Below are 25,260 nucleotides of genomic sequence, written 5' to 3' on the forward strand. Positions count from 1 at the left end.
TTCTTGGTCTTGCTGGAGGACACTTTCTTCTTGCTGGAGGACACTATCTTCTTGCTGGCCGTTCTTTTCTTCGACGAAGACATCTTCTCGGCCGTGACAGGGCTGTGCTCTCTGTGTGTGTAGGCGAGAGGAGGAGGTGAAAAGTGCAATCAGTGGATGAGTGTGAGTGTATCTTCGAGTTGGGCGATTCAGACGAGTGAGGGAAGTTGTCGAGGGAAGCGAATAGTGAGGTGGTTGGGAAGAAGTATCTGGAGAAAGTTGCTCAGAAAGTTAGCATGAGCTGTGTGAGACGTAGGTGCGTGATGGACGTGCCGGTCGACTGGAGTGAATGGAATAGGTTGATGAGAGAAGTGAGGAGTGAGGTGGTTGAGAAAAGTGAGTAAAGGAAATGGAAGAGTTGTTTGAGAAGTATGTGCGCGATGGATGAGACGATTTTGGAAGCTTCTACTTGCCGTGGCCTAAAAGTAGAAGGTACATTTCTGAAGAGGGATGTTTGAAGAAGAGGAACAATTCTTGATGTTGATCATGAAGTGGATGAGATATGATGGGTTCCTGGGTGATTTGTGTGGAACGTTCGGTGTGGGAAGGGGTAGGTAAGTAGGAAGAAGTGCTATGAGAAATGAATATTTATGAGTGCAACTGAAAAACGAAACTAGCCGATATCCTCTTAGAGAAAGAACAGACAGTTAGCGGCCTCTGGTGCCTTCCTTTTTGAAATTAGCGAACGACCAGAGTTTTTCGGATGAGACGTCCTTCGTGGAGATATTCAATTCTCACACCTCGTGGTGAGGACTCCCGAAATCTCTTCCTGTTACAAACCTCATCAGCAATTACGACAGGCGCCCAAAGGCTGCCTTTCTTTCCGAGATAGAAGATAGCAACTATTGTAAGTTTCAAAATCAAATACTCATTCACTTAAACTTATTTGAAAAAGTGTTTCGTATTTCGCTTACAGTTCAAAATAGCAATCTTGACTAGCCACAGCAGCACCCTCTCCCTCTTACCTCCCACCGTCATTCAAGAAAGGCATTATTAGTCTTCACCATAGATCGATCAAACTTCGCCTACACTCCCATCGGCAACCCGTTTGACGTCGGAGAATATGTCATTCAGCAGCCATACATGATCGTCCGGTACAAGAACGCCAAGACGAGCACCCGGGCAGTTCAGCAGGAGACACCCGAGCAGACAGGCGCCCGGTTCAAGAGCAACAACAAGAGCAGCTTCGGCGTCTCGATGGATCAGCACACCATCAGCCACAGTCTGGAAAAGCCAGGAGAGAACCTGGAGGATCTTCGAGCCGCATGAAACAAACACGAGAATCTTTTTTTGGGTTGTAGTGTATTATATACCTAGCTCAGGCTCTCTCTCTCTCTCTCTCTATCCGATGTTTCATCTTATTGCTCATCTGTTAATCCATCCCTCTATAGGGGCATCCCTAACAGGTAGGACCTGCACTAAGCGCAACCCTGAGACAGCGTCGATCAGCTGGATGATCTGGTTTTACGACAGGATGGGCTTCTTCCGCGTTCTTCCAGACAAAAGGTCGAGCTTTTTTGCTATAAATTGGACGAACTCCCTGAGGCCGTTGTGGATTTTATGCCCAGGGACTGTGATGTCTGCAGAAAACGCGTTAGGGCTATAGACTTCTTAAGTCTACTGTAATAAGGTTACCTGGGTGGGACTTGAACTTCTCTCTGGACCAGAAGACCAACCTCTCCGCCACGTTGATTAGAGTGGTGTAAGAAACATGACGATGCTTCTTGTTTCGTAGCGGGGTATGCTTGGCTACGATAATGAGAAACTCCGCATCTCTTTGGTCATTGGCTGCCGGATGTTGTTGACCGGTTCCGAGAAGCCGATAGCGTCGACATTGGCGTCGGTTGCTTCTGCAGGCAACGCATTCTTGTACTTGGCCCTCATGTAGGCGCCGCTTGTCGTCTAGAGTAGGACACTCAAGAAGAGCATGGGTGGATTAACGAATGAGGCTGATTTGGACGGGACATGGCGAATTGGAAATCGCAATCTCATGTCATTCGCAACTTGAATTAGCTTTTTTGGACGGAAAAAGACTAGACAGCAAGCGAGGAGGGAGGGCAGCCTGGAGTCCGGATCGTGGTGTTTTGGTGCCCCCTGCATCGCCCTGTCGTTTGATGAGATGATTGTATGGAGGAAAAGCTTCGCCAGCTGGTGCCGGCTGATCTGTAAGTGACAGGTTTTGCACAATCGAGCACAAGCCACTGGCTAGCCCCATCTCTCAAGCGAGAATAGTGTCCAAGCCCCGCATGATCTTAGGTTATGAGTTGATTAATCGCTACACCTTTTATCAACATCCGATATGGTGTAGTGGCCAACATGATGCCCTCTCATCTTGTTGAGAGGTTAGGCATAGCCCCGAGTTCGATTCTCGGTTTCGGAACAGTGATCCATTTTTTGCTTCTTCTTGCTTTTGTTGATATTTAGACCTCATCTCGCGCATCTTGTGAAGTTTTTTTTCGCTTGCTTGCTGGGATGCGTCAAATGGCCATACTGGGTTCTGGGGCTGCGATCCCGTTTTTCAATTGGAGCGGTTTCAATGAATTTTTCCAAGAGCCCTCGTCGGAAAGAGAGATTTCTCTCAGGAATGAGAGAGGGTGTTTTATCATGAAAGGAAGAGGGACTTTTCCAGGGGAAGGAAAGAGAGGTTTTGCAGCAAGAAGAAAGGAGGGGCCTCTCCTTCTCCTCAAAAGGAGATGATGAGCCTTCCATAGAGGAAAGGGAGACAGTTCCTGAACAAGATGCAGTTTGGCATATTGACTAATCCAGCTCCCTTCACAACACTGCAATACTGAAATTATTACTTCAAACGGTTGACGAAAATATTCGATGGCAGACCTTTGGGACGATTGCTAACCATGCCTAGTTTCTAGACAGCCTCAAAGTATGAAAAGTCCGAGGTCCGATCGCAACGTCTAGATATATCTATCGATCCTCCGGTGTAACGAAACCCCAATTGCAATTCCAAGATACGTCAACCCCCTCTCTGATAGGTAAGAATGCTCTCTGGAATGAATAGTGAGTTTGCTCTGCCTCCAAGCAAACGCCATCTCTCCTCGTCGTAGATAGAGAGCCCATTCCTCGCCTGACTCGTTTGCTTCTCCATCTATCTCATCGTCTACAACGATGCCTGCGGGATACCATGCGCTCTATAGCGAACCGACTGTCTACTCCTCATCAGGGTCAATTCCCCTATCGGCAGCCATCGCGTCTTTCTCGCCACCCTCCTCGTCTTCTTCGTCTGCCTCCTCGTCCGAGACAACACTGTCGACCCGCTGGATCAACACATCAACGTGTCGCGAAACGGGACCGGCAAACAAGTCGTAAAACTTGTCTGCGAAGGTGCGGAACATCTCGTCAGTGCCTGAAAGGACTGAAGTCTTGTCTGGTCCGATTGTGAGTCTAGATGCGGCGGTGTCTTCGAGCGAGAGAGGCCTGGGCAACAACTTGTAATTGTGGTTTCGGGCTGAGTACTGAGCGATACTGGCTGCCGAGGCTTTGATCAAGGCTCGGAGAGACTCCAGACCGGTCTTTACGACAGCCAATGTATCTTTTTCCCTAAGAGTCTTCGGTTTAGGATGCGGCTTCTCTGGACTCATCGCCCACGAGATAGATGCTGGCTGCGGTATCGTATGCGTTTTGGACATGAGCCAGCCACTCCGGGCTTGTAGGCTGTCCGCTCCAATCATCTTTGTCTGCGTCGAGGGAGACGAACATGGCAAGAAACGGGCACATGACATCGTGGTCGAACGTGATCGATTCTGCGAGGCCATGTTGGAGGGTTTAGCTCGCCGCGAGTTGACACTGCGAGCATCACACTCTACTCTCTCTGCCGTCCACCACGTCGGCCTCACCAACGTAGGACTAAAGGAAGACCATAGTCAGCGTAAAGAGGAGACGCAGATAGTCCAATGTCACAACAATAGATAAGCTTCTCAGTCGCAACTAACTGGTTAAAGACATACAATAAAAGTTGGGTTTCTCGTCCGGCCTATTATCCTAGCATTAGCGTCCGACTCCTAGTCTAACATTTATGTATTCTATCCTGCCCCCTGCCCCCCCCCCCCCCCCCCCCCCCCCCCCCCCCCTCTCTCTCTCTCTCTATCTCTCTGTCTCTCTATCTCTCTATCTCTCTATCTCTCTATCTCTCTCTCTATCTCTCTCTCTATCTCTCTCTCTATCTCTCTCTCTATCTCTCTCTCTATCTCTCTCTCTATCTCAGTGTGTCAACCCATAGGGGGACGCTTAGAAACCCTAAGGAGCCTCCTATTTCCTAGGAACAGCTTAACACTAACGAGGTCTATACCGTCGGCTACAAGATAGGAGTAAGCGGCAAAGGAAAAAAGGCTTCTGTCCTTGTGGACCCTGACAGCGCCGGCGGGTGCAGTATGACAGCAGTCCCCATCGGCGTGAGTCACATTTTCTTCCTGCAGCACTTCCTACTCATGGATGCGCCAAAGAAGGAAGGGGAAAGGGCTGTCGGTGGCGCAGTTGAAGCTATCACGTCGCCCACAAGCTCCGAGGAGAGTTTGAAACATTCGGCGAAGAGGGGCTCGCGCATTTACCAAGAGATCCCAGAGAGAAGCATCGCCACTCTGTCGCGGCTGACGTCTTTCGTTTCGTCCAGTTGAAAGACCGGCGATTACGACGAGAAACCTTTCAAGGACATTCTACGGGATATCGACAGCTTGGGAGTCGGAGTCTGACGAGAAGCCGGAAGGCAGGAGAATTACGACATTCTTACCTTCTAAAATCACAGAAAAAAAAGAGGTAGCAGGCAGACTCTCATCCCTTGTGCGTAGCATCTTGGGATGGCGGCATCACATCCGGTACCCATAATCCCAAGTCAGAGCCGGAACCGTCCTACCCCCCCCTCCTTATCCCAAGCACCTCACACTTAATCACATGGGGTGAATAGGGAAGAACGAAGAAAATGAAACGTCTTGTAGCGTCAAATGGCTCTCTCTCTAAGCACGTCCGGCTCCGCCTCGAACTAAAGAACGAGAAGCCGTGCTGTTCAAGATTGCGCTTTAGGGTATCTTGACCAAATTTGCTCCGTGGCCCCAAATAGGCCCACCATCCGCCCCCCCTTTCCCATCCCTCATATTCCTTCCCCCCTTCGTCATCATGTTGTTGTCCCTCCTTCAATCCTCTTCGTCGACCTCCTGGCACCACGGATGCTCGAGGACCTGCTTGATGTCGTATCGTGCAGCAACGTCCCGGTTGAGCATGCACCGTATCAGATCGATGCTCTCGTCGCTCATCGTCCACGGGACGCGCAGGTCTCGGTCCATGATCTCGTCAATGCTGTAGAACGGGTTCTCCTTGTATATGATGGTGTAGAGCAGAATTCCAAGCGCCCAAACATCTTGCTCCTTGCCTCCATATGGCTTGCCTGCGAGCACTTCGGGCGCAGCGTAATCTGTACCGCAGTTAGCTTCCCTGGCCTCAATATCAGTAAACGACGTTCCACCTACCAATGGTGCCCACGAAGACGTCAAAGGGGCCGTTCTTGATGTATGCTGCACTGCCGAAATCGATCAACTTAATGTGGCCCTCGCCGTCGAGGATCACGTTCTCGTCCTTGATGTCTCTGTGGACCACCAGCGCCTTCGTGTGCAGGTGACCGATGGCTTTGGCGACCTGGACGAACATGCTCCGGCACTCGGCCTCCTCCATATTGCTCCGGAGCTCGATGTAATCAAACAGATCCATGCCCGGCAGCCCGTGTGGGACCATTTCGATGTAGTAATTCACGTCATCCTCGAAAAAGGACTCCATCTCGACAATGTTCGGATGGCGCAGGTCGGGGCGTCGCAGATAGTCGAGGACGTGGATCTCCAGAGGAACAGTGCCTAGCTTGCGATCTCTCGTCCACGTGTCGACGAGGATGCGCCGTTTCGTCACGTACTTCAAAACCACCTTCTTCTGCGTCGTCTTGTACTTGGCCAATTTGACTTGGCCGTAGGCACCCTGGCCCATGTCCTCGATGATCTGAAAATCTTCGATTGACTTCTTCTGCTGGGCCGGCTCGACGACCTGTGGCACCGAGGGCTTCTCTTGCTTCTTCTCGGACCGCGGTCCACCTGTCAGCTTCGCGGCGGCCGTCATGGCGACTTCTTTGAGTTGTTTGGTGATGGCCGACGCGGTCGACGACGACGACGCTCGGGGCTTGGGTTCATCGGAATCCGAACTAATCTCGAGTGGCGTGTGTGCGGGCGTCTGCCCAGGCGACGGCTGATGCAAGGGAGTTGTCGTTCCAGAGGCGGACGCCGACGTCACACCGAGACCGGACCTAGCGGCGTGCATGTGCCTGGAGTAGGTGATCCAAAGGGCAAATACCACTTCTGAGTGAAGGATCGAGAATGAGTCGTCGTGGTTGTTGCCGCCCTTGTCCTCATCCTCATCCTCGATGACGGTCTCCTGGATGATCGTGGACTGCTTTGCGCTCCTGACCACGCGCATCTGGACGTCAATCTTGAGCTCCGAACCATCCCTGTGCTTGCCCGGCAATCCGTCCGGTCGCAAGAAACTGGCTGCAGCATCTGGTCGGTTCTCCCGAAGACCCAGAATCGCCGACGCCCGGCGGAAACTATGTTCCGGCACCACGATTCCGTCTTGCAGTTGCACGCCGTCCTCCCTTGTCAAGATGTGGAGGATTTTCTCAAAGTCGGGGACCAACGAATCGATGCCCATACCGTCGGGTTTTTCGTAGCCGAACAGGGCACCGCAAAATACCGAGTTTGAGCTCTGGATCTTGAGAGTCTCGGGATCCACAACAATGATCCCTGCAATGTGCGGGAAGCTTGAGACGCGCAGCTCTGTCTTGCCCCGAACTTGCTCGACAGTGCAAGGGATGTTAACCTTGGCCGGGTTCGGGCATGTGAAATACCTGCGTCTGGCAATCTGCGCAAAATCGACCTCGCCGGTGCGAGGGTCGATGCCTTGCCGAGGAATGCGTGGTATCAGCTTACCGACGTCGACTCCGGGCTTCAGTGACTCAAAGCCCCAAATCGGCGCCGTGGCACCAGAGATCTTTTGGATGATGCCTTCGTCGTCGAGCTCGATTTGCGCCACGTCTTCGTGGATTTCCTCGAGGACCCAGATGAGACCAACCCGCTTCTCCTTCACCCACAGGCTTGCGGAGCCGGTGGCACCATTTCGCTTCTGAATTGGAACCACGTCGCCGCACAAGAGAACCCCTCTGGATCGACTGCTCTGGTGCCGAGAGTTTCCCCTAAGTTTGGGAGGGTTCGGGTCCCCACTGTGTACGGTTTGAGCTTTCCGTGCAACGGCTTTCGGTGGCTGCGATCGCGAGTTAGGCTTGCTCAGCAATTGGGCGGTGATGCCCCCTCGCCCGCCCAGAAGCGAAGAGGTGGGAGGGGTCGGTGGAGGTACCGTCGTCTGTGGAATGTCTTCTGCCTCCTTGATGGTATCCTCGGGGTCCATCTGCAACAGTTTCTTTTCCAGCCAGGCCCTCCGCTCTTCTTGGACCACTTCCAAAATGCCCATCTTCCGGACCTCTGCCTTGGTGACGCCGAAGACCAAGCAGGCAAGATCATTGGCTGCAATGATGGTCCACGGCGGCTTGGACTCCGTCGTGAAGATGGCCTGGGCTGCGGGAACCCATCTCGTCGAATGGCCGTGCACGGCTGGGCCAAGCGCGCTTGGCATGTTCCCTGGAGATAGGGGATGTGCGGTTGTGGATGATGCGGCCATTTCCTGGTTCGCCAAGTACGGCTGCGCCATGGTGTCCATGAGCTGTTGATGGACCGAGACCGGGAGGGTGTCCGTCAGTGTCCGCTTCAGGCTGAGTCGCCGGGATGGCGGCGGAGACGTCTTGGCCGTCGTTCCGCTCTCGTTCGTGGGTGTTCGGCTCGAACTTTCCGACTCAGTATCGTCCACGGGAGGCTTTGGCGTCTCATGCTGGTCCGGCTTCCTTGCGGTGTCTTCTCGGGGAAAGGGTGTCTTGAAATGGGTCGCGGTAGGGGACGTGCTGGGCGACTGCAGAGGTTCGGGGCTCGATGTTCTCGGAACGAAGTCTGCTTCGAACAAGTTCTCGCCCGATACTTGTGGAGGGCCCGTCAGAGGTCCGAGAAGGGACTGGTCCAGGGATGGGAGGTTGCCGGCTCCAACGAGCTGTGCCCTAGCCAACAGGTCCAACATGTTCTGGGTCTCGACATCGCCCGACGCGCGCGCCTGAGCACTCGCGAGTCCGACGTTGGAAGGCGAGACGGACCATCCCATCCTGTCCTTCATAAACTCTATGGATCGCTTGAGGACATTCTGTCGGTTGTGTATGTATTCTTCGGACTGGTGCGCGAAGGAGAAGGAGTGTAACGACTCGGAAGGGAAGCGGGAGAGGTCCTCAGAAAAGTTGGGCGATGAGGGGTGCGTGCTGAAGGGCATGCCGGAAGTGTTCGCGAGCAGTGTTGTCATAGACGTTGACCTCGACAAGCCGATGGAGGAGCTTCTAGATGCGGGGTTCGAAGGGGCTCGCGACGAGGGCTGTTGTCGAATTCGACGCAATCCGGAGAGGCCAAGGCCATGGTCGTGATCGGTTACGATGGAGGATCTGTGGCTACAAAAGAATTGTCAGCGACGATGGCTCGGATGACTTTAGGTTGCCATGTGATAGCCCAACCGCCACCGAGTGACTGTTTCGGGGATGCACTCGCACCCGTGACATGCGCGTCTGGCTTGGTGCCCAGCTAAAAAAACAAAAACCGATAAAAACAATCATCCATGTGTCTGTCGCCGTCTCTTTCAAAGGTGCACAGCCCCGCTCGTCTTGCCATTGAACATGCCACTGGAAATTGTTCTTTTAATCCCTTGCCCCACGATGCGCCCACGTGGACATCGCGCGTCTCTATTCTTGACACAGCCTTGTGTTGTCGTCACCGAGACGACGGCCCCGGTGGGCCAAAACCAAGACCGCCCGGCAGCTTTGCCGGAGGGGTAGAAAGCACAGGGGGAACAAATCCAAGGGTGAAGAACCAACCTTGGCATCGCATCGCCGGCCTCCGTGACCGAGCCGGCATCGAAGGAGAAGCGCATTCGGCCTCGGCCTGTGTTGTTGTCGGTTATGACGGCGAGGTTCCCGGTGCTTCGGTTCTTGGGGAGCTGCAGCTGGGTGGTCGGGGTCCGGCTCCTTCCTCGAGGCTCGTCATGATGTGTGTCGGTGGCTGTGAAGGATGGTAGAAATCAGGGTCAGAGAGAGGTCGAAGTTGGCTTGGGGACACGGGGGGGACGTACCATTGTTGTGAGGACCCCCATGCGTCTGTAGCATAATTGGAAAGGAGGATAGCAGTCTACTCGAATAATTGTCGTCGAAGGGGAACAGGGAGTGCGGGCACAAGGCGGATTCGACAATGCAGGATCGGATTTGGCGGGGTCGAGTCGAGGAGTGAAGGCCGTTCTGGCGGGCAGGTATCGATCGTAGGTATCGATGGGTGGCCGGGTCTGCGTGGGTGGGACGGATGGTGTGTCGTCGGGAGTTGGGGGAAGAACGAATGAGCGGTGGTGGTGCTGGTGGTGGTTGGAGGTGCTGGTGCGCGGTGCTATGCTGGACGACGGTGGCTGTTCCGGCTAGAGTTGGTAGGTCGGTAATGAGGTACAAATGCGAAAACCGCCCACAAGATGCGATGCCTCTGGCGGGGGAAGAGGAAAGGCAAGGTTATGGGGGGAGTCAGAGGTGAAGGTGATAGATTGGATCAAGTTCCAGTTGGCAAGGTTTGCCACGAGGAAATGAAGGTGCGAGAGTTTTTCGGCTGGTGGGTGTGGTGGTGGTGGTGGGCTGGAAAAGAGACGAAGGGGGGAAAAGCAAGGCTAAGTCCTCCTTGGCGTGGTTTTTTCCCCTTCGTTTCTGTTGCTGGTGTTGAACAGAAACTACAAAAAAAGGGGGGGGGACAAAATAAAGCAAAATGAAAACTAAGACGGAGGGAAGGAAGTGAGAAGAGTCCGAGGAAGAAAGAGGAACGGGGGTCAGCGGAATGGATGATGCTAACGCCAAACAGTCGGAGAGAGGTTGTTGGTGAATGTAAAGGTTTGGAGGTAAAGATGAAGTGGATATGAGGCGGGTAGCAACAGTGAAAGTGACAGCAGCGAGGAGTAGCAGCAGCAGCAGCAGCAGCCGCAGTAGCAGCAGTAGCAACTGGACTGGCAAGCAGCAGCAACAGACAGAGAGAAGAGACGACACAGACCACAAAAGGCGCCAGGAAAGGGAACGTGAGTCGTCTCGCCGTCCCGTGCTGGTTAGTGCCAATGCCAATGCCCAACGCCAATGCCAGATGAATGAATGCCAATACCACACACAATGCCAGTCGGGGTCGGTGTCTGTGCCGGCGTCAATGCCGCAACCGGATGTCCAGACTTTCTCTCCCTCTCTCCGTTTAGTCCGGCCTAGCCTCAGTTTCTCTTGCTCACTCGACCAGTCACTCTCACTCACCCAGCCACTCTCACTCTTACTCTTACTCTCACTCTCACTCCTACTCTTACTCACACACCCAAATCTCACTCACTAACACTCCGAGTCCCTCGGTGCCGTTGACAAGCGCACCTGTCGAGCAAGCCAGGGAGTCCGGCAAGGCAGGACAAGTGACTAGCTTCACAACCTAGCAACCGGCCACGTGCGTTGAAGGCCCCGTGGAAGAATTGCGCTTGCCGTGGTGGTTGGTGCTAGATGACACCCAAGACTAGAGCTGCTGGAGAAGCGACAGGAAAGCCTGGGGTTGCGGGTGGTTTCAGTCCAAGTCTTGGAGCAGCCCCTTGTCAAGCCAAAACAGCGATGCCGAAGCTTGGGGTATTAATAGGCGGGCGTCAAGCAACGGGACCGGCGGCGACGGCGACGGTGGGTGAGGGTAACGGTGTCGGTGTCGGTGACGGGAAAGACGGAGACAGCATGAGCTCAATGTTACCTTGGGAGAGAGACGGGGGCGGCGGAAGAGGATGTTCGCTTCGGGGACGTCGATGGTCGTCGGTAAAGGGAAGGGGAGGAGAGAGAAAGAGGGGTTGAGAGTGAGAGAAACCAAAGAAGAAAAAAAAAAAGGAGTCCACTTTCTCTGCTGGTTGCTCTGGCAGTCTGGTCATTGAAAATTCCAAGATGCATCTCTACCTATCCACAACCTCTAGTTCCCTACTATTAGCCGTTCTGCGTCTCTTGTGCGTCCCAGTCGCCTTGACAAGGGTGGGGAAACCCTCCCCCTTCCTCTTGCAGTATTTTCATCTCTCTTCTCGCTTCCCAGGAAACTCCGCTCTCCTCCCAGAATGCCCAAAGTCGTGCCGTGTTCTGCAGCTCTGGTGTGGGCACACAACATCAGTTGCAGGCTCAACTCAGAAGCCATCGCAACGCTGATTGGGAGATTGGGTAACCGGTTACTATGCGGCGCACCGAGATGGATGTGATGTGGGGGGCAATGTCATGTCCAAGATTCAGCTGCGACTAGAAAGCCTCGCAAACCGCGGCCACGTGAAGTAGTCCAGCAGGCCCGAAGGCCGGACCCGCCTCGTCGATGCTGAGCGGTGATGGTATCCGACTGCCTGCCCCGCGATGCTACGTCACAGTACCGCAGCCAAGGCCGGCGACGAGCTGGCCGAAGCCGCCTTCAGGCCATCGCCGTCCATGTTCGCCCAGAGACGGGGCACCTTTTTAGAGTCATTGCACAATGGCACCACGTTGGGCACACACACGCACGCGCACGTGTATGGTGCTTTTCCACGCAGGCCCTGCAGGCCGGCCGGGTGCAACAGCGATCGTCGCCAACTCATCCCAAACCCGATCAAGCCTCACGGTGTGTCGGACAACATGCCGTAGAACGAGACCGGGGCACCGGACAGGGGAAACGAACGACCGGACGGGGCCGGCCAAATGGACGAAAACCAGACCTTCAGCCGTCCTCCCACCAACCAACCACCACCCTGACGGGGCAAACCCCTACAGATGCTTCCTTCACGATGACAGCACAGCTTGTTACAGCCTACCTAATGCCTGACCAAGTTGCGAGGTCCAGAAACGTCGGTGTCGCCAAGCCCGCGGAGCCCGAACTGGGTTCTTTGATTGCAGGCGGACAATATCCAAGCATCCATGCATTCAGAACTCTGCCATGCCAAGCCTACGGAACTTGGTCGCTCTGCGAAAGGCAGAATGCGAAGAAATTGGCAAATGGCTGGTGCGGAGTGCCGCGAGTCGGTGACGAGGAGCCTTGTGTAGCTCACTCATCGTCAGTCACTGCAAATGGTCAGGATTTCACTTATCAGACAGCCAGCTGAATTTCGAGACTGTCCACGGCAATCTGGCGCCTTGGCCGTCTGCCGGGGAAACCGCCATGCTGCCCAGATTTCATCTCGGTTTCTGATGACGGCCCCTTGGGAGTACAATGGCACCGGGCGGATGAGCCGGCGTTGTTTTCCCCTCAACATTTAACGTTTGCCTTCATCCTGACCAGCCTCGATGAGCTCTCCGCCACGCCTGGAACATCGCCACGGTCGCTTATCTTATCGCTACCCTAACAGAAGCTTGGGGTCGCACGTGGCTGAGCGTGCCCACTCATCCATCCTCTGTCCCGAGGCAAGACAAAGCCAAAAGGGTCCATCGATGCCCTCAAAATGCTTCACTCTGATCCAGCCAGACCGAGGACGCAAAACAGCGACCACGCCTTTCGAAAAAGGAAGAGGCGCTCCACAGACACACCGAAAACGGCGGGCTGTCTCGACGTTTTCCAACCGTGCATTTCCGTGGCTGGACGGCTCGGGCTTGAGACACGTGAATCACGAGGTCGCGTCGCATGACGAATGCAGCCAGGTAGGAGTCATCTCAAAGGAATCATCATCTTCAACACCAAGCCAACCGCTCCGTGCAGAGAGACTGGCATTCGGGATTCGCCAAGATTGGGCGGTTGATGCAAAAGTGTCGCGTGGCTCACCGCTGGCTGCGTCCTTATCTTTTTCTTTCCGGGTCGGCTGACTGATATGTGGCAGTCAGTTCCCAAGGTCCCCGACTTTCGGCGGAAACATCGTTAGCCGATCGGACCAGTCTGATCGGACCAGTCTGTGTGTATGTGTGTGTCGTGGTGCTTGGAAGCCATCTTGATCGACAGGACGGGACCAAGGCACCAAGCGACCGTGTGAAAACAATCGTGGGATCAAAATGCCATGTTGGATCTGGATGGAAACCTGCCTAATCGGTAACGACCTTGAAGAATCGACCGCGCGAGACGGGGATTGTTGCTCTCGAGACAAAGCACGGCAATGTCAGCTTCGGTCAAGCTTCGGACGAACGTGCTGCCCTGCCTGCCCTTGCCGCCTAATAGATGAAATGTCGGAATAGTGGCGGCTCCAGATATGCAGCATATGCATTTGAAGCAGCAAGCCCTGAGCCCCAAGAAATATGGCAAGGCTCAGCAGAGAGAGGCAGGGATTGAAAGACGGATTCGATTGTTCGACGCCTCTCGTAAACGTGGAGGAGGGCGGAGAAAGAGCCCCGCCAAAAAGTTCGAATTTGGTTTCATTTTGAGGGGAAATCCTTCTCTTGCCCAGGGTCGTTCGGTTGCGGCACGGGCTAAGGAAGACAGGGTTCAGTCTTGGGGGACTGAACAGATGCTTTGATGACCCTACCAGACGCTTCTCGGATCATCCGTCTTCCCCGAGTGGTTGAGATACCAACATGTCTCCTCCAAAGCCAGCGTCACTGGCATGATAGAAAATATCCCGCAGCAGGGACCAGTTGGAGAAGGGTGGAAGGTTGATGCAATGGTACAAACCTTGGCAGAGCAAGAAACAAACAAACGTCCCCGCGAGCCTCAAAGCGAATACGCAAGTGTCGAGTCAGTCCGTTTCGTCAGTTTCGGTTGAGGCGTTTCCTCTCCCTCTCTCTCGCCGGACTACCGGCATCTCCAGCCAGCGTTGGCGACTTCAGATGGAGAAAGAGCCAGACGTATCCGCAAAAGCAAGTGGCACCAGTGTGCAGATATCCCGACAGCCCGACATGCCTAAGGGACGACGCCGCAACCGTGCAGGCGACAAGCGGAAAGACGTACCGCACCGACCACAGCGACAGCGGCTGGAGGCTGGTGGTGGTGGTCTTGGTACGAGTCGAGTTCCTCCAATGAGTGGTACTGGAAGCGGGCGGCGGTTCCGTGCTCCAAGTCAGTCCACACCCCAAGTGCGTGCGTGAGTGTCCGTGGGAGGACTCAGGAAGTGCAAACTTCAAGGGTCCAGCCAACACGCTAGTGGGCGAGAGACGTTGGGGAGGAGGGGCACGCAGGATTCGTCGTGCAGATCTGATGCTGTTCAGGTCCCTGGCCGAGGACCATGCGGCGACTCACGAGCTGCACGCAGTACAGCTCCTCGACGTAGCGTGTCAGTGTCTTCCACGGAGGTCCCAAGAGGGTGATATTCATTTCTGGCCAGCTTCGCTTCCTGATGATGAGCACGGTGTCTCTCGGTCCTCTGGCGGGTTGGAACCCGGCCTCGCGTCATTTGACTAACCGTATGGCGGGAAAAGGAGCGATGATGGTGCCACGGAAAACGAGAGAGGATGGACTTGGACAAGTGCTCATATCATCATGTTCTCGCTCGTTTGGGGGTCTCGCGGGTCTTGCTGTGGTGTCAGTCAGCAGCGATCTGACTGGCTGTGCATAGTGGAGACAAGATCACCCGGACCCGCTTCTTCTTGTCGGGGACCAGAACGATTGGCCCAGATCAGGATGTCTGCACCCAGGGCGGGTCCTCTTGTTCTTCCCTGAAGGAAGGTCCCCCACCCACCCGCTCTTTCTCGCCGGGCCATGGCCCCGCATCAGGTGGAGACCTAGGTACCTAGTAAGTGAGCACTGATAGAGGTATCTTGCTACGTATCAGCCGCCGGTAACGACTTTGAGAATGTCTCTTGCCCCTTGATCGTCCTGGCTTCTCTGCTTCTGCTTCCAGACTCTCTCCGCCGCTGTGCCACCTTCCGACTTGTAGAAAGTCTGAAAGGGCAGGTAGAAAGATGCCGGGAGCTTCAACCGCCTCGATGGTGCTTCGTTTCTCGGATCTTGGTCCAGAACAGCCGCCTGCGTGCGGACCGATAGTCTTGGTGTAAGTGGACATTCTCCACAGCCAGACCCGTCGCCCAAGATGCTGCTCTCCAAGGGCCCGGAGAAGGAGGCAAGTCTGACCCGTGGGTGTGGGTGATGAGAGTCGTGTAGCATATGGCGAGCCGGGATCTATCAGTGCCCATTCGATAAGGAGGGGGCCCCTGTTTTGCCATCTGGATGGGTGGGTGATGGGGGAGAGGGAGAAGGGGGGTGTGGGTGTGTGAAGGCCGTTTTGTGCATCCATCCGTCCAGAGCGCGTTTTAAGCTTCTGCTTCTTCTTCTTCTTCTTCTTCTTCTGCTGCTGCTGCTCGCTTCCCTTACTTAGGTAGTTATGTACCCTTCAGTCGGTGTGCGAGTGCGCACTGGTGGTCTTGTTTCCATCTGCATCAACTTTTTTTTCCCTCATCCGCCATCCTCCGTCTTTTTCTTCCCCTTCCATCCTCATCTTCATCCTCATCCTCACATCCAATCCCTTGTAGCCTTGCTCGTGTCCCCTAGACTTCTGCTCGTGTGACCTGCCATACAGGAGCAAGAGGCCGTGATATCTTGGGCTTCGGTGTGCCATGTGCTCCGCTGTCACCCGTAAGGTCCCCCTTCCTCCAGCCTTCCAAGGCTCCACACCCCGCTACCTGCACCGGCTGACCTTCACTATCGATAGCCGGCTCACACCCGTTCTCTCACAGCAGATCCCCATAGAACCCCTGCCCACCACCCCTCCACCCCTCCACCCCCTCCCCTCCCCTCTCTCTAAGAGAGAAAGAGAACAGAGACCGAGAGAGGCATTCAAGACGGCACTCTCTCCCCGACCTTCCACCTTCTTCCCATGCTTCAACCGCTTTTCGAGAGACTTGGGTCTGTCTCTCTCGAGTTGTTGCGATACAACATACCCCCGCTTCTGTCCGATACGCCGATTATGAAATAGGACCGTCCCACCGACTGTTTCGAGAGCTTTGCCCTCACAAGGGTCTCCCAAGTGCATCTTCGAGCTCAGCTCGACGCTGACCCGCGCCGCTATACCTGCAAGAGAATTGTATACGAGACACAACAGCGCAACTGCGAAAGACATCGCTTTTGCCAGCTGAGCCTACCATTCATCTTATTGTAGTTCCGAAGCATCTTTTTCTTCAGGTCGGAATTTTGCATATCATATCCTCTTTGCCCACAAGGTCCTCTTCAAGCCTGCAAGATGACCGACGCCACTGAATACACCGCGGCGCCGACGCCCATGGAAGTAGTTGACGAACAGAGCCCCGGTCTCTCGACGCCTGCCAGCAAGACCAAGGGACGCCATCGGGTGCTCTGCGGCGTGCAACGAATGTCCTCCTCGCCCTCGCTGTCCAGGAGCGGCCGCATGAGATCTCACAGCAATCCTCAACGCGGGCGTGGAAATGTCTCCTGCGTGAGCTTGGCAGGGCCTTCGACCTCGGGAACATCTTTCAGCGGCGACTCTTATTTCCCCACAGGAGCGACGGCATCCGGTTACGCGAGCGCCTCGAGTTCGGTCCCAGGAACGCCGTCGAGCGAAGTCATTCAGTTCGTCGGCATTGACGGCCGTTTGGCTATCCGACGAGTCGACAACGTCTTTCCTACCTCGCAGTCACCAGGTCCCCAAACCATTGGGCTTCCATCCGACCTGAGGACCACGAGTAAACCCCAGGTCGCAAACCCGACGATCCCCAAACGTGGCTTCAATTTTTGGGAGAACATGCCACACGAAATGCGCGTGCATGTCTTCTCCTACCTTACACCTAAGGAGCTCGTACGCGCTTCACGTGTCAGCAAGGCGTTCCACAAGATCTGCTTCGACGGACAGCTGTGGACATCGTTTGATGCCACGGAGTTCTACCAGATTATCCCGGCCGAATCACTCGCCAGAATCATCGTCGCCGCCGGCCCATTCATCAAAGACCTGAACCTCAGAGGTTGCGTCCAGGTCGAACACTACAAGCGGGCCGAGGTGGTCGTCAAGGCCTGCAAGAATTTGGTCAACGCCACGCTCGAGGGCTGCCGCAACTTCCAGCGCAACACGCTGCACAGTTTGTTGAGAAGCAACGATAAGCTTGCGAACCTGAACTTGACTGGGCTGACGGCAGTGACCAATATGTCATGCAAGATCATCGCCGAGTCGTGCCCGCAGCTAGAAATGTTCAACGTATCGTGGTGCGTGCATATGGACGCGCGAGGAATCAAGGCAGTGCTCGAAGGATGTCCCAGACTCAAGGACCTGAGGGCTGGAGAAGTTCGGGGGTTCGACAACCTTGAAGTCGCCGACACCATTTACAAGACGAACAACCTCGAAAGGCTGGTATTGAACGGCTGCGCCGAGCTCAATGACCGCGCCCTCAAGATCATGGTTCACGGAGAGGACCCCGAAATAGACATTCTTACCGATCGACCTGTCGTGCCCCCGCGGAAATGGCGCCACCTCGATCTCAGCCGCTGCTCCCGACTGACAACCCCTGGTGTGAAGGCTTTGGGGCACAACGTCCCAGATCTGCAGGGCCTGCGGCTGTCCGGATGCACAGCACTTACAGACGCCGCCCTAGAGCCCATCTTCGCCTCCGCCCCGCGCCTTACGCATCTCGAGATCGAAGACCTGTCGGACCTTACAAACAGCCTTCTATCCGAGCACTTGGCCAAGGCTCCCTGCGCGCCCTGGCTGGAGCATCTCTCCATCAGCTACTGCGAGAATCTCGGCGACAGCGGCGTGCTCCCGGTCGTCAAGAACTGCGTCAATCTGCGTGCCATGGACCTCGACAACACCCGCATCAGCGACCTCGTCCTTGCCGAGGCGGCCTACATGGTCAGTAACCGTTCCCGGAGCACCTCGGCGAAGCCGAAGCCACGAGTCGGCCTTCACATGGTTGTCTACGACTGCCAAAACGTCACCTGGGCCGGCATCCGCGAGGTCCTCTTCCGCAACGCCCAGACAAAGCCCTCCATGTCCGAGGTAGGCAAGTTCGCATACTCGGCCGAGGCCATCAGCCTCAAGTGCTTCTACAAGTTCCAGATGACGGTCGACGAGCACACGAAGCGCGTGCTGCGGGGCGACCTTCCCGCCGCCAACCGTCTCGAGCGCCGCTGGGCCGACTACATGCAGGCCAACGAGGAGGCCGGGACCACGGGAGCCGGCCACCGACGCCGCAGGCGCAGAGCCCGCGAGGCGCAGATACTACACGCCGACGAGGAGGAGGGCGGCAACGGCGGCCGACGACGGGGCCGCACCGTCGGTTCCTGCACCATAATGTGAGCGCGGCGAGTGCTCTTCACTTCAACAAGGTCGTCATGAGCCCCGTGTAGAGAGAGTCTGAAGGGTGACGGGAGGGATGATCTGTCTTCTACACTTTTCATTTTGGGCCATATCAGTACGTACATATTCGTTCTCCAGGGGCGTTTGGCGCAACTCGCATTTCCGTCGCTAGATCTGGGATGCATTGCCGCGCTCTCTGTCCATGTCTCTCCGTCGAACGGACGACTTCGGTGTCACGCATTAGGAAAGGCGTCACTTTCATCCAGCCCTTGAATCGCACGCTCCTATTACCAGCAGCAGCAGCAGCAGCATCACCACAGCATGCAATCCTTTCTTTTGTATGGTGTTCAAGGAGAAGGCTTACATTTTAGGACTTGGGACGTTGGTTGGCCGAGAGCTGGGCATTTTAATCCCCAACGTGGGATTCGAGGATTCCCTCGGAACAGTGTTGTGGAAGTGGGCAGGTTCGCGTGGCGTTGTCGCCCAGGGCGGGTGGGTGCCATGTACTTTACTAGGACTGTTGGAGCCATTTCAATTGCACATATCACATTGTCCACATGTGCCATTCCGTCCGCGAGGCTTATTTGTTTGACTTGTTGGGGAAGCCGCTTCCATTATGAGAGCTTCCACTCGGATATCATGTTTTGCTCACTTGCGAAAGCGAGCTAGCTACTAACTACCATGACCTTTTCGCACGCCCCCCCCCCCTCGGCTCAGTGGGCGCCGTGCTGGCGGATATACCGGCGGATCTTGTCCTGGAACACGTCGTCCTCGTCGCGCTTCTCGTCGCCCTCCATGGCGTACTTGTCGTCGTCGTCGTCCGAGGCCTGGTCGCGGAAGTCGAACTCCTCCTCGTCCGAGGCGTTTGCGTTGCGGAAGAGGTAGGCGTGCCGGTCGTACTCGTCCTCGGAGTCTACCTCGTCCTCGGGGTAATCTGCCGTGTAGTGGTTCTCGGCTTGTGGCATCGTGTTAGTACCAGTACTGGGGGCTACTAACTCCTTTCAAACCGAAAAAACACAGAGCGCACTCACCATTCTCGTCCTCGTCGTCGTCGAGGTCGGAATCGTCGTCCTCGTTCCCGTAAAATAGCTCCATGTCCTCCTGCGTGTCGAAGCGGAGCACACCAATCTCCTCGGGCGGGATCTCGGCCAGCACGGGCTCCAGAGGCGCCAGCTCATACACCTCGATGACGTAGTCGTCGTCGCTGCTCTCCTCGTCGCCGCCGCTCGCCTCGGCCATCTCCTCGTCCCGGTCGGCGCCGTCGAGCTCCCTCGCCAGCTCGGGGTGCCGCTCGGCGAAGCGCTTGACCGGGGCCTTGGGCTTGAAGCGGGACGGCGACGCGGCGGCGGGCGGCGCGGGCCGGTTTTCCATGGCCTTGAGATTCAGACCGATCTCGTGCAGGACCCACTGGTCCATATCGGCGGCTATTTTGGTGAGGTCCTGGGTTGGCGCGGTGCTGGGCATGGGCTTGCGCTCCGCGTCGACGTTGGGCGCCGCGGGCCGGGGCGGGCGTTTCGCGAGGGGCTTCTTGGGCGCCGGTTTGTCTTCCTCTTTGGTGTTGATGTCCCCAGAGGCGAGGGCGACGGCCTTTCCGTCCGCGCCGAGCTTGTCGAGCGCTCTCCGCGCGTTCTTCTTCTTTCCCCTTTCGACGAAGACGGCGGTCCCGTAGCGTCCGCGCTTGGAGACGCCGCCGGCCTTGAGTATCGTGCTGCCGCTGGGGGAACTCATGGCCGACCTGGACATGTGGAATCGTCTCGGCTCGACGGAAGGGTTCGTTGGGCGCTGTGACGGTGCCTCGGCTGGCAGTGTTGGCGACTGCGCGCCGGGCGCTGCGTTCGCTGCGGATCGCGCATGGCTCGACGATGCGGGTTGGATATTGGAGTTGGGAGGGCGATCGGGATTGGCAATCTCGTCGCCGGGCTTCGACGTCTGGATGATGGGCTTGCGGTGGGCGGCGGCATGCTGGGCGGCAGCGGCAGCGGCGGACCTGGCGGTGGCTTTTGCTAGGCGTCTTTGGTAGACCCAACTGCTGCCGGCCAAGTGCCTTTTGGATCCCGGCTCAAGCTCTGTCGTCTGTCAGTACGCATACGCAAGGCGCGTCAAAGGAGGTAGACAGTGGAAAAGGGAGCCGTACGAAGGTAGGTAACCGGCGCATCCTCATCCCCCCGCTTCCGCTTGATGTGGATCAGTTGAGGAGGGGCAGACATGGCGGGCAAGAGACGAATGTAAAGCCGGAGAACAGAGGGGGAGTGGAGGAAAGAGATAAATTTGGGGGTGTTTGTGCTACTACTATGGTTCTCGGAGAAGAGATTAGCCAGGAAAAGTGCAGCTACGATGCCTGCTGGGTTGTGGTGTGCTCGGCCACGTCGCAGTTTATGCGGTGACGACGATGTTTTTTCTCTCTTTTCTTTTCCTTATTGGTGAGGTGTGGATTTTTCTGGAAGCCGCCATAGGAATTGGACCACATGTCGGAGACAGCGAAAGCTCAGATAAGGCAGGTCTTATCGGAGGGTCACGTCATTGGTCCTGAGATCTCACCGCCTTTGGCAGAACTGGCTTTACTCCGGGGTTGACCCCAGCAGATAGCCCCCCCAAGATGCCGGCGAGTGAGAGCTTACAGGTACATCGTAGGTACACAGTAGGTAGAGAGGGATGAGAGCCCCCGCTGGATGCGAACCAAGGTTGAGCTTCCCACCTTCCGAGCTGACGAGCGTCAATGCTGGGTGCTGGACACGGCCAATTGGATTGGCAAGAGTCGAGCTTGCGACGCCTCGACCGCCCTGAGATCTGGAATGGCTGAGGGAGGCGGCCTGGAGGCGGGAGGCATCGTGGAGCTTGATGACACCTGAAACCACTCAATCTTTGCCTTGGCTGGTGTACAAGATACCTGGGGAAAGACTCTTCTTTCCAAGTTCGTTGAACAATCCAAGGTTTGAACTTTGGCACGCCTTCATATGTAATAAATGGCATATCGAGGTGCAGCTGAGCATCAGGCGGGTGGTTGACTCTGACAGAGCTGCTGTGCAACAAGAAAAGAGGGAAAACAAAGACGGAACTGCCTGCTCATCCTCAGCGGGTTATCCATTCCATTCAAAACACATCTGGCATGATGGAGGATGTAGCTGAAGCTCCGGGCTCTGTTATTACCTACCTAGGCTCGATACGTCTGGAACTATCTGTCCCGGTCTGGGCCTTTCTTTTTTTTCTTTCCCTCTTATGGGGGAAGAGAGTGGGCTGGGAATGATCATCTTGGGGCCGGCGGCGGTGGAGCTGTATGGATCGTGCGCTTCAAATAAGTCTCCGGTACTTCGCAAAGCTGCGGCGCCACAGCCAATAGGCATGTCCCAACGACTCCCACTGGGAAGCCTGGGTCCGGGGACGCATCAGGGATGATGACGCACCAGGTACATAGTATGCCGACACCGAGATGCAGCAGCGATAGGTGCCCACCCATTGACCACGGTGCTGATAACCGCTGCTGATGCCCGGCCGGTGCATTATTTGCGGGAGGGAGCTTCTCTTGCTTTGCGTTGGGGGGGAGCTAGCCGCTAACTAACAAAAATTCGTTTGTCAATCGGGACGGGACGGGGGAGATGCCGCAACGCTGCAATGCTGCAATTTCGTCTCGTGCCTCGGAGCACGCACAAACAGCATCCTGAGTGTCAATTCAGGCCGCTCGGTGTACAGATAGCGATCGTGTTGTCCATGTAATTCAGCTCAATTGCATCACGGCAAGAGGCGCCTTGCTGAGGACCCTTAGCCACTCTTCCAACGCAATCCATCGCGTGAGATAATCAGATACCTGACGGTTCTGCCAAACTCAGCTGTCCAGACGAGGTAGGTGCCTCATCTTAGCTTCGTCCTCCATCTTACCATGCCCGCCCGCCCAGCCTCTCCCCCGGTCTTCCTTCCACCCCAAGGCACCCCAAGGCATCCCCAGCCTTTGATATGGCGCACATACGGCATCATGCAATGAACCCCCCCTCCTGTGCCACAACTTCCCTGTTCTGAGCTTACTGCAACTTGCAAGCCCGCACCTCTCGCATCCCCCTCCAGAACAAGGTCAAGTCAAGGTCAGCCATCTGCTCTTGTTGATCTCTCTGCCATCTGAGCTCTCCCCCACCTGGCCGTCTCTCCCACCACAGCGTATGGTGCTACAACAAGTTACGTCTCCTCCATCTTCTTGCTCTTCTTATCCTTATTCTTCTTCCTCTTCTCCTCATACATAGTACCTACCAACTGCTCCCACCCGACTAGCCCAGCTCGCTGTTTCACTCGCCCAACCACGTAACAGCCCGGCCTTTCCCTCGCTGAGCGTGTGAAACATTTCAGACGCGGGGACTCCACTCCCAGATTCCTCCTCCCTCCGGGAATTGGTTTGCGTTCTGGTCTTTTCGTTTTTTCTTCTTTTTGCTCACGACCTCATCCAACGCCTCTCTTTCCTTCTCTGAATTAGCACTTTGAAGGTATCAAACAGAGACAGCCGCATTCGTCAGCGTTTTCCCTCGCTTCTTCTTCTTCTTCCTCTTCTCATCCCGCCGCCACCACCTTCACCGTGGGTCTCAAGGGAACGGCTTCCTTTCCTGCCACTCCCGTTGACTTACTTTCCCTTTCCGAGCGTCATTCTTACCTCGCACTGACTGACGTGAGCTGTGGTAGAAGGACAGCCCGAGAAAAGTCCACTATCCCAGACGCCGCGAGCTCGAATCGAGTTGGCCAAGTGACGACCAACCACCTTCTGACATCTCTCAAACCTCGACATACATACCTACTACCTAGATTGCCTTGCAGTAGGCACTAACAACCACCCACGATGGTTTCCGTAACAATCACGTACAAGAAACCAGGCACCCAGCCTCCCCTCTTCGTCGCCGGCTCTTTCTCAGATCCACAATGGCAGCCTCAGGAAATGCAGTTCACTACTGAGGACGGCGGAGAACACACCTTTCACAAGAGCATTGAGGTACCGCCTAGCTCGCAGATCCAGTACAAGTTCCGTGTTGGTCTGGGAGACTGGTGGGTTCTTAACGAGGACGCTCCTACAGGTACGGCTCCTCCTTCCTTCTACTTCGGATAGGCATGGCTAACACGACAGCGACTTCTTGCAGTGACCGACGCATCTGGCAACCGAAACAACGTCTTGGCAGCTCCAGAATCTCAAGAGGACAAACAGCTGAACGGTGACGACGCCGAACAGGCCGCCAAGGTCTCCGAAAGTATGGAGGTTTCCAAGTCTACCACTGCTCAATTACCCTCCCAGCACGAGTCGAAGCCCAAGGTGTTAGATCACCTGAAGGATGGGGACCGGCAAAGACTCTCATCGACGCCAATTGAAGAAGTCGCGGATACTGCCGCAGAGGTCGCGGACAGCGCCGCGAAGCTTGACGCTGAAGAGGATACCACGCGTCTTGCGCCGCTCCCCAAGAACGTGCATCATCTGAAGGACGAGGAGCGAAAGCGTCTCTCTTCCACGCCCATCGAGCAGGTTGCCAGCGTGGCCGCTGAGGTTGCCGACAGTGCCCAGGAGCTGGATGCTGACGAGGTGAGAGCCACCAAAGTATCAACCGTCCGACTCCATGCCCCTGACTGACGCAACGACAGGACGTTGATGAAAGAGATGCATTGGATGACAGCCCCCCACCTTTGTTTGCCCACGAAGCTCTCGGACCTTACGAACCTTCGGCCAGTGACAACGAAGATGACGATTCCAAGAGAATTGATCACCACGGCACAGTGGATTATGACGTCGACAAGTACGATCTGAATGACCCGACGCTGGAGCGCTGGCCCTCGAACCGTAATGGCATCATCGACGCCGTACGCAAGGTCGAGACTGGCCGTAACGAAGACCAGACGTTCTCCCACGGCGCCCCCGTCTCGCCTGTCATTGGATCGCGCAGAGTCAGTCTCGACCACTACTACGAGGAAGCCGTCCTCTCGTCAGGACCGTCTAGTCCGGGTTCTACCAAGAGGCTCGAGTTGCCTAGAAAGTCTCACGGCTCAATGGTATCGGACAGATCACTCCTGTCTCTGGGGTCAATTGCTGAAGAGGACAAGGAAACGCCGAACGCTGAGGAGGCCAACCGCGAGAACGACGGTTTGGTCCGGGTCCCGAGCCCTGCGATACGGCCAACACCGAACGCCTTTACATCTCCCGCAAGCGACGAGGACGAGGGAGTCGTTATGAAGGGCTCCAAGGCCAAGCCCGTGAAGAGCTCCGAGAAGGCGGGGCCAGACTCGCCAGGCATCAACGGCGAGTCCAACGGTCGGGTTTCAAGGGATCTGTCGCCCAAGGCACAGCCGACACAGCCAGCCAGCTCTGGCAGCCGCGTCGAGTCACCCGAGCAGCTCGCCGAGTCGAGCCACGCTCAGGATGACAGCCAATCCAAGTCTGTTGCTTTCGACCCTAGCGGTGAGGCGTCGACGACCGGCCGAGATGACGGCCACAAGGGACAAATCAAGAAGCGTGGAGCTTCCTCGACCGAACGTCCTGGAACTCCTTCCTCGATACACAGCGTCACAGACAGCAAGGGCGGCTGGCTGCAGGCTTTCTTCCGCGTGCTGTTCGTAGACTGGATCGGTAGCTTGTTCAGCCGGTTATTCGGCACCAAGAGAAAGGCGTAAGGCTCACTTCTCTCTATCTTCCGGTTCGAAAACGGACCAGGTCGTTCAGCTTATTTTTCTTTTGTTTTGTTTTTATGTCTTATTCCACATGAAATCTGACAGGTTGACGTTTGATCGTAGGATGCTGGTCACGAGCACGGCCGCCATCGTTGTCGGGGTTGCGTGGTGGAAAGTCGCTATGGGCGGCGACCTAAGCTGGGCCGGGAGATGGATATGATGACAGGGCCACGGAGAGATGGCACGAAAATTGCAAAAAGAAGCGGCATTTGCACACAGACA

General features: G+C 55.7%; 7 protein-coding genes across 7 annotated transcripts; 4 read left to right on the forward strand and 3 right to left on the reverse strand.

Annotated features, from left to right (window-relative positions):
• Nucleotides 1–1,122: 1,122 nt before the first annotated feature.
• CDEST_01094 (uncharacterized protein) lies at nt 1,123–1,581 on the forward strand (the record flags this gene model as incomplete). The annotated part of the gene is made up of 1 exon (XM_062917253.1): nt 1,123–1,581. One exon carries the CDS (start codon nt 1,123–1,125, stop codon nt 1,306–1,308), a length of 186 nt encoding a protein of 61 aa, XP_062773304.1. The 3' UTR covers nt 1,309–1,581.
• Nucleotides 1,582–3,203: 1,622 nt separating this feature from the next.
• CDEST_01095 (uncharacterized protein) lies at nt 3,204–3,725 on the reverse strand (the record flags this gene model as incomplete). The annotated part of the gene is made up of 1 exon (XM_062917254.1): nt 3,204–3,725. One exon carries the CDS (start codon nt 3,723–3,725, stop codon nt 3,204–3,206), a length of 522 nt encoding a protein of 173 aa, XP_062773305.1.
• A 1,455-nt stretch (nt 3,726–5,180) lies between these two features.
• Nucleotides 5,181–9,325, reverse strand: CDEST_01096 (Putative serine/threonine-protein kinase, active; the record flags this gene model as incomplete). Its single annotated transcript, XM_062917255.1, has 4 exons — nt 5,181–5,458; nt 5,514–8,611; nt 9,038–9,221; nt 9,292–9,325. The coding sequence occupies 4 exons, from the start codon at nt 9,323–9,325 to the stop codon at nt 5,181–5,183; spliced, it is 3,594 nt and encodes a 1,197-aa protein (XP_062773306.1).
• Nucleotides 9,326–13,948: 4,623 nt separating this feature from the next.
• On the forward strand, nt 13,949–14,519 carry CDEST_01097 (uncharacterized protein; the record flags this gene model as incomplete). The annotated part of the gene is made up of 2 exons (XM_062917256.1): nt 13,949–14,177; nt 14,227–14,519. 2 exons carry the CDS (start codon nt 13,949–13,951, stop codon nt 14,517–14,519), a joined length of 522 nt encoding a protein of 173 aa, XP_062773307.1.
• A 1,341-nt stretch (nt 14,520–15,860) lies between these two features.
• Nucleotides 15,861–18,569, forward strand: CDEST_01098 (Putative F-box domain, leucine-rich repeat domain superfamily, F-box-like domain superfamily). The gene has a single exon (XM_062917257.1). The coding sequence runs from the start codon at nt 16,294–16,296 to the stop codon at nt 18,355–18,357; it is 2,064 nt and encodes a 687-aa protein (XP_062773308.1). The 5' UTR covers nt 15,861–16,293; the 3' UTR covers nt 18,358–18,569.
• A 1-nt stretch (nt 18,570) lies between these two features.
• Nucleotides 18,571–20,751, reverse strand: CDEST_01099 (Putative RNA polymerase II nuclear localization protein Iwr1). Its single transcript, XM_062917258.1, has 3 exons — nt 20,492–20,751; nt 19,389–20,423; nt 18,571–19,312 (listed from the first exon to the last, which is right to left on the reverse strand). Exons 1-3 carry the CDS (start codon nt 20,562–20,564, stop codon nt 19,071–19,073), a joined length of 1,350 nt encoding a protein of 449 aa, XP_062773309.1. The 5' UTR covers nt 20,565–20,751; the 3' UTR covers nt 18,571–19,070.
• Nucleotides 20,752–23,170: 2,419 nt separating this feature from the next.
• CDEST_01100 (Putative AMP-activated kinase, glycogen-binding protein) lies at nt 23,171–25,198 on the forward strand (the record flags this gene model as incomplete). Its single annotated transcript, XM_062917259.1, has 4 exons — nt 23,171–23,402; nt 23,466–23,899; nt 23,959–24,977; nt 25,102–25,198. 4 exons carry the CDS (start codon nt 23,171–23,173, stop codon nt 25,196–25,198), a joined length of 1,782 nt encoding a protein of 593 aa, XP_062773310.1.
• Nucleotides 25,199–25,260: the final 62 nt, after the last annotated feature.

The sequence above is a fragment of the Colletotrichum destructivum genome, chromosome 1 (assembly GCF_034447905.1).
Source record: "Colletotrichum destructivum chromosome 1, complete sequence".
In the NCBI taxonomy this organism is placed as follows: domain Eukaryota; kingdom Fungi; phylum Ascomycota; class Sordariomycetes; order Glomerellales; family Glomerellaceae; genus Colletotrichum; species Colletotrichum destructivum.